Consider the following 7,064-nt stretch of genomic DNA (forward strand, 5'->3'; position numbering starts at 1 on the left):
CAGAGCCCATGCGTGGAGGGAGAGCGGCACTGTATGGACACTCTGCAGGCGCGCATGACGCACAAACGGAGGCACGAAGCAAATGCAGGGCGCGCCCTGCACAGATCATACCAGCGATGCTCACCCACAAAAGGGTATCAACACCGCTCACTGCCCCCGCCACACGCAGTGCCCCTGCTCTTTTCTAGCCGCTATGGGCAGTGGCGATGAGCGCGAGTTCATGCACCCGCGTAATAAACACTCCTCCCTCCTTCTCCCGATCGACTTGAAAGACCCTTTGCTACCTCTCCCGCTTCTTTTGCCCTCTCCTCACCTCGTACCGCTTTGCACACCACCGTCCATGCACCTGCGTGTGTGTACGTGCCTCCACATACCGCACGCTCTTCTCCCATCAACGTACACCGCCTCCTTTCGTCTTTCATCCTCCTGCACTCGTGTTTCGCTCCTTCGTATTCTTTCAAAGTGCCGCGCTGCAACGCTGACGGTGCTGTCAGCAGTGCTGTTGCCGTTGTTTGCTGAGGCGTGCCCTTTCCCTGCACCTCCCCTCGTTCTCTCTCGATATCCCCGGCGGCTCTGGGCCACGCCACTCGACAAGGACCCTTTTACAGTCATCCCTCTTCACAGTAGCTCCACCAGGGTCACCATCATCTACGCCGCCCATACCCTTCTGCCGGTCATCCCCCCTCTCTTTCTCTCTTGACTCCTCCGAGTTTCATCCCCTGTCGTGCTCCGTGTCGTCCTCCCCGCCGCGTGTCCGCTTGTTCTGCCTTCGCTCCCTCGACACGGACCCTTCTCCGGGACTTTTCTCCCACGCCTCACCTGCCGGCTCTCACCCCCTTCACTCAGACAGGGACGTGAGACTCACAGCGCCGTCGGTCCGCCTCTCGCCCACGCACCTCCTGCAATGTCAGAGTGTGCGTCCCCACATCATGCGAGAAAGGACACCCCGGTTCAGCGCTTCTTCGCCGACGAGGTGTCCATCGCGGCCGACCTGTTCGACCTCGCTGCCCCACCCCTGCAGCAACCACTGGTGGCACGCCTTGTGCCAACCCACGCAGCGCTTCCAACGCTTGACCTCCGCCAAGACAGCGGAAATGTCGTCGTTGGCCGGGGAAAGAACATCGCCGAGGACTACCGCATTGACACCAGCGACAAGCTCTCCGCGCGGCACTGCGAACTGATCGTGGATCCGGTGACACTACGCGTAGAGCTGCGCGACTTGTCGACCAACGGGACATTCCTGAACGGCAGGCGCCTCGCAAAGGGGGAGCGGGTCGCGCTGCAGAATGGTGACCGAGTGGAACTGACGCGTCCAGTAGACAGCGGCGATGACGAGCAGGCACTCGGCGTCGTTGTGAATGACATGGCCGCCAACGGCCAAGCCAAGTTTATATTTCAACGCCTGAAGCAAGAGACCACGCAAGCCCGCATGAGCGAGGAGCTGACATGCTCCCTTTGCCGATCAATTTTTCACCGACCGTGCTCCGTGCTGCCGTGCATGCACGTCTTCTGTGCTGGGTGCATCAGCGTCTGGATAGCGCAGGGACAACAACACACCTGCCCCGAGTGCCACGAGAACATCACTGGCATTCACCCCACCCATCGCCTACAGATCCGTGCGGAGAACTTTCTACTCTCAGACCTGGCCAGCCGCCGCACGTCAGAGGAACTCGCCCAACTGGACGCCGCAGACACGATTCCTCTGTCGGGCATGAGTATTGGGAAGCGCAGTCGCAGCGACGATGACGACGACGATAGCGAGCATCAACTCCACCACGACTGCGGAAGCGACACCGCTCTTGCGGTGCGCCACGCGGCGCTGACCTTCGGACACGCCGTGCCCCTCGCCGGTCCGCAATGCTCTGAGTGCCGCACACCGAGTCCCATCGACGGCTTTCAGTGCCCAATCGGTGGCCCCCACCTTCGCTGCTCAGCGTGTGCCTGCGGCTTCGCCGCTCGCCCGCTGTGTGGTCGACCGCAGCGCTGTCATGTTTGCAACTTCGCCTTCTGTCACCTCTACCGTGCAGGTGGTTGTGAGCGCAACGACGTGATGCCATTCATGCCCTTCAAGGAACACAAACCCTTGAGTGTGTTGCCGCCGCAGACGTTTAACGGCAACACGATCGAGCAGGGCATTCTTTCCACCTACCTAGCCACACGCCGTATTCTTCTCCAGGACGTGTGGTCGGCGGCACTGACCAAGCTGGAGGCTGGGGAGTGGGTCCCCGACATGGTGCTGATCAACGGCGCTATTAAGGCAGACTCGCCGGTGTGCCAGCGGTGTGTGGCGACGGTGTTTGCGAGGCTTCTCTTCGACTACCGCCGTCACATCGCCCCTCATGAGCTGTCGGAGTCAGTGACAAACCGGCCAAACTGCTGGTACGGTAAGGAGTGCCGCATGCAGTTCCACAAGCACCAGCACGCCCAAAACTTTAACCACGTCTGCTACCAGGAGAAGCGCAAGGAGTAGTCGGCTGCTCCTGTTAGCGACGAAAAGGGACCGAAAGCGCGCCTTCGTGTGTGTGGGTGGGTGTAGGGGGGGGGGGGCCTGTGGAAGATGGTAGTGCAGGTGGACACATATCGAGTGACCACTTTCACCTCAAACTTCCCTTCCCTGCCTATCGTGCTTCGCTATACTCTCCTAAGAAACAGGAATCCCCCCAAGCGAGACAACCCAGTCGGCAGCATCACTTCCTTGACTTTGGACCCACCGCAAGAGGCCCAACAACAACCGCCATAAAGCGACGAACACTTGGCCAGGCCACCACGCTGTACCCCCATGACGATACCTCTCGTTTCTCCCACACGGCTCGTAACACCGCACCTCAACACCACTGCTGCTCCCTCACTACCTCCCTCTTCCCCTAAAGAATACCACAATTTTCAGCCCCATACGGTACACAACCTACACAGTCCCCCCTCCCTCCCTTGCTTCCGGAAGACACGCCCACAAGTCACCACATCCACGCACGTCACTCCCCACCCAACAACACCAGCCAACACGATTGCCCACCATCTCTTCTCTCACGCGCTCCTCAATCCCATTTTCATTCCCGCCTCTTTATACCATCCGCACATTCACTACCTCACCGAAAATCTCCTGCATCCAATCCCCCACTTCCCCAAGTTGCCCCACTGTCGCCATGTCCGCCTACGTGTCGTCGACGCCGCTGGAGGCCCGCGTTGCGCGGTGCGCGAGCCTGCGCGCGACGAACGCTGTGCCCGTTGTGGTGGAGGAGGCGCAGGCGCGCGGCGGCAAGGCGCACTTCAGCGCGCTGGCGCGCGAGACAACGGCTGCGCAGCTCGTGGCTGCCGTGCGCGCCTTCCGCGGCGTGGCGGCGAATAAGCCGGTGACGCTGACGGTTGCCGGCTGCAGCGTGTCGCCGTCGGCGACGCTCGGCGAGCTGCACGACGCGTGCAAGCAGGCGGACGACGGCATGCTGTACGTTGCCTACACGGCGGAGCGCTCCATGGGTGCTGCAACGTGGAAGCCCTGCGGCTCCTGCTCGTGGGACTAGAGGTGTCAAGTGCGCGACAGCGCGGCGCAGTAGCGCACCACGCGTGCACTGCCCGCTGGTGTGTACCACCGCTTGGGACGATTGTGCTGTCGGCTCGCCGGTGCCTCAACGCGTGCGTCACGGCCCCTATCCGCACCACTTCGTGTTCTCGGCCCACCGGACTACTGACTGTGTGTGTGCAGGCCGATGCCCCCGCCCACAGCCTCCCCCCCCCGTGCATGTGTAAGTGCGATTACCTCCGATACGCCTTATTTCGTTGACTCTCTCTTATCCTATCTCATTGATGGCACCCCTCGAGTGCGTGCGTGTGCCCCGTGTCACTTTGTGCGGAGCCGGGCGCGTCCCGCCCGTTTTCCTGTCCCCCCCTCTCCCCGACTTGGGTGATGGTGTGCCACCTGCGCACACGTCTCGCACCCCCCTCCGCTCCACGTGCACACACTTGTTTTGCCTGTTTCTTCATCCCCCACTATGCTCTCTCCCCTGTGTGCACAGCGCTGAGGTGGTCAGACCCACGCACCCTCGCTCCCCCCTCACCCATAGTCTCCCACCCACTCCCTTCTTGTCTTAGCTTTTCTTATTGGGCTTCATGTGTGTATGTGTTTTGAAATCACCACCCCCGGCGCGCTGGCGGTGGCCTGGGTGCTGGGGACTGTGTGTGCGCCGCTAGAGTGCGCGCTTCATTGCACCCTGGGACCCCCACCCGGCCACGCCACGCGTGCCCCTCCCCTCCCTCCCCACCAGTGTGTCCATCCCCACCAACTTTGCAAAATAGTGCACCAAAAGAGCAGCTGCACGATATACACACACACACACACACGATGCGTACGAGGACCCGTGTGCTGCCGCCTCCCTGTCACCGCGGTGAGGCCTCTTCTCCCCCGTACTGCGCGCCGGCACGGCTCACGTGTCACGGAGCGATGCGCCTCGCGGTGAGGCCTCTGCCACTCGCTCGCTACCTCGCCCCCCGTGGCCCCTGCCCCCTTCCTCTCCCCGCCTCTCTCTGCTGCTGCTGCCTCCCCACTGCTCTCCGCACCACCACCCCTCTTTCCACACGCCCTCTCCCCGTCTGCCCCCCTCCCCCCATCTCCACTCTGTGCGCCCATGCACCGCGGCGCGCTCCTGGTGGATCTCCGCCGCTCGACTCCCTGCGTGCAGCCCAGCCCACACCTCCTCGACCACCTCCACGCATCTCCTGCATCCAATCCCCCACTTCCCCAAGTTGCCCCACTGTCGCCATGTCCGCCTACGTGTCGTCGACGCCGCTGGAGGCCCGCGTTGCGCGGTGCGCGAGCCTGCGCGCGACGAACGCTGTGCCCGTTGTGGTGGAGGAGGCGCAGGCGCGCGGCGGCAAGGCGCACTTCAGCGCGCTGGCGCGCGAGACAACGGCTGCGCAGCTCGTGGCTTCCGTGCGCGCCTTCCGCGGCGTGGCGGCGAATAAGCCGGTGACGCTGACGGTTGCCGGCTGCAGCGTGTCGCCGTCGGCGACGCTCGGCGAGCTGCACGACGCGTGCAAGCAGGCGGACGACGGCATGCTGTACGTTGCCTACACGGCGGAGCGCTCCATGGGTGCTGCAACGTGGAAGCCCTGCGGCTCCTGCTCGTGGGACTAGAGGTGTCAAGTGCGCGACAGCGCGGCGCAGTAGCGCACCACGCGTGCACTGCCCGCTGGTGTGTACCACCGCTTGGGACGATTGTGCTGTCGGCTCGCCGGTGCCTCAACGCGTGCGTCACGGCCCCTATCCGCACCACTTCGTGTTCTCGGCCCACCGGACTACTGACTGTGTGTGTGCAGGCCGATGCCCCCGCCCACAGCCTCCCCCCCCCCCGTGCATGTGTAAGTGCGATTACCTCCGATACGCCTTATTTCGTTGACTCTCTCTTATCCTATCTCATTGATGGCACCCCTCGAGTGCGTGCGTGTGCCCCGTGTCACTTTGTGCGGAGCCGGGCGCGTCCCGCCCGTTTTCCTGTCCCCCCCTCTCCCCGACTCGGGTGATGGTGTGCCACCTGCGCACACGTCTCGCACCCCCCTCCGCTCCACGTGCACACACTTGTTTTGCCTGTTTCTTCATCCCCCACTATGCTCTCTCCCCTGTGTGCACAGCGCTGAGGTGGTCAGACCCACGCACCCTCGCTTCCCCCTCACCCATAGTCTCCCACCCACTCCCTTCTTGTCTTAGCTTTTCTTATTGGGCTTCATGTGTGTATGTGTTTTGAAATCACCACCCCCGGCGCGGTTGCGTCAAGTGTAGCAACGGAGGATAGCGGCTACGCGGTGCTCCCATTTCTATGCGCCTCGCGGGGCCTTTTTCATGTGCCGCTTTGAGCTTGACGTACTGAGCTCTCTGTGCACTATTTGTGTTTGGGCTGATGGTGGGGGAGTCGTGCACTGCTGATGGTGCAGGTATTGTCCCGCGTAGATCATGATGCGGTGTTGTTAGCGCTGGTCGAGGGTGTTTGTCTCTTGAAAATCCTCTTTCTCTTCTCGGTCCTCCTGCTCTTTGTGGTCTCCGTGGTGGTGTTTGCTGGGGTCGCTTACTCTTTTCTGTGTTGTGGTCACCCTAGTTGATGGGTTAGTCGCCTCCTAGGGTGAAGAGAAAGCGAGGCGTGGAAGTGGTGGAATCTCCCTTTCGTGGGTTCCCTGCGCCACTTTATGCGATCAAATGTCACCGCCCCTCTGTGCTCACCCTGGACGAGGTGGTTTCTTGTGTTGCACCGTTGGGGGTGTTCTTAAAGAATGAGCAAACACTTTGCTGGACGTTCGGATGCAGAGCGCACCACAGGACTGGCGTACCTGCTCTCACCCACACGCTTCCAATCCCCGGGCGAAGTGCGGTTCCGCCGGCACGGCTACGTGCGTGGTTGTTTCGTGATGAGCATGCTGCTCTACTTTGTGTACTGCAATCCTGAGTGCAGTCACACTTACGCAGCGCTGCGGCAGCGATGTGGATGGGACACGACGGAGCCGATGTTCCCACAGTACCTCAAGTTGCAGCCCTCGCAGATCCACCGGGCATCGACGGCAAGCCAGCAGCAGCAGCCTCCGCTGCGAAGTCAATCAGCATATCGATCAAGCGCAGGCGGCGAAGGGAACGGAGGATGAAAGGAGGGAGACTGATGCATGGTGCAACGCATCAGCGCCTCTCTTTCATCATCTGCCCTCCGACCCACGGCCCTTCTCGGTGCCTCGTGCTTTTTGGTTTGGCTCTTCGCGCTCGTCCTGTGCACTCATGTGCTCATCTCGGTCCGTTGTCGGGCTCTTCTTATTCCGCTATGAGGCGCGCTTGTGTTGTGTGCGCTGTCGGTTGCACGTGCGCATGGGTGGACATCTGTGTGCGCGTACGTGCGTGTGCGTGTGTGTGCGTGTGTGTGTGTGTGTGTGTGTGTGTGTGTGTGTGTGTGCAGGCATGTGACGAGCTGTCATTAGACAAAGTGGGTGATGAAACAGCGGAGGAGAAGTACTAAAGTCACCCCTCTGAAGGCGAAAAAGTGGAAACGAAGCGGGCGAGCACATCGGGGCCGTGTCCGTAGGCCCCGATGTGCTCA

At 61.7% G+C, this 7,064-nt stretch overlaps 4 protein-coding genes across 4 annotated transcripts; all 4 read left to right on the forward strand.

Moving 5' to 3' along the window:
- Window positions 1-904: 904 nt before the first annotated feature.
- On the forward strand, window positions 905-2,470 carry LBRM_09_0160 (conserved hypothetical protein; the record flags this gene model as incomplete). Its single annotated transcript, XM_001562582.1, has 1 exon — window positions 905-2,470. One exon carries the CDS (start codon window positions 905-907, stop codon window positions 2,468-2,470), a length of 1,566 nt encoding a protein of 521 aa, XP_001562632.1.
- A 673-nt stretch (window positions 2,471-3,143) lies between these two features.
- ATG8C.3 (putative ATG8/AUT7/APG8/PAZ2) lies at window positions 3,144-3,518 on the forward strand (the record flags this gene model as incomplete). The annotated part of the gene is made up of 1 exon (XM_001562583.1): window positions 3,144-3,518. One exon carries the CDS (start codon window positions 3,144-3,146, stop codon window positions 3,516-3,518), a length of 375 nt encoding a protein of 124 aa, XP_001562633.1.
- Window positions 3,519-4,753: 1,235 nt separating this feature from the next.
- On the forward strand, window positions 4,754-5,128 carry ATG8C.1 (putative ATG8/AUT7/APG8/PAZ2; the record flags this gene model as incomplete). The annotated part of the gene is made up of 1 exon (XM_001562584.1): window positions 4,754-5,128. The coding sequence occupies one exon, from the start codon at window positions 4,754-4,756 to the stop codon at window positions 5,126-5,128; it is 375 nt and encodes a 124-aa protein (XP_001562634.1).
- A 1,127-nt stretch (window positions 5,129-6,255) lies between these two features.
- Window positions 6,256-6,621, forward strand: LBRM_09_0190 (conserved hypothetical protein; the record flags this gene model as incomplete). Its single annotated transcript, XM_001562585.1, has 1 exon — window positions 6,256-6,621. One exon carries the CDS (start codon window positions 6,256-6,258, stop codon window positions 6,619-6,621), a length of 366 nt encoding a protein of 121 aa, XP_001562635.1.
- Window positions 6,622-7,064: the final 443 nt, after the last annotated feature.

The sequence above is a fragment of the Leishmania braziliensis genome, chromosome 9 (genome assembly GCF_000002845.2).
Source record: "Leishmania braziliensis MHOM/BR/75/M2904 complete genome, chromosome 9".
Lineage (NCBI taxonomy): Eukaryota > Euglenozoa > Kinetoplastea > Trypanosomatida > Trypanosomatidae > Leishmania > Leishmania braziliensis.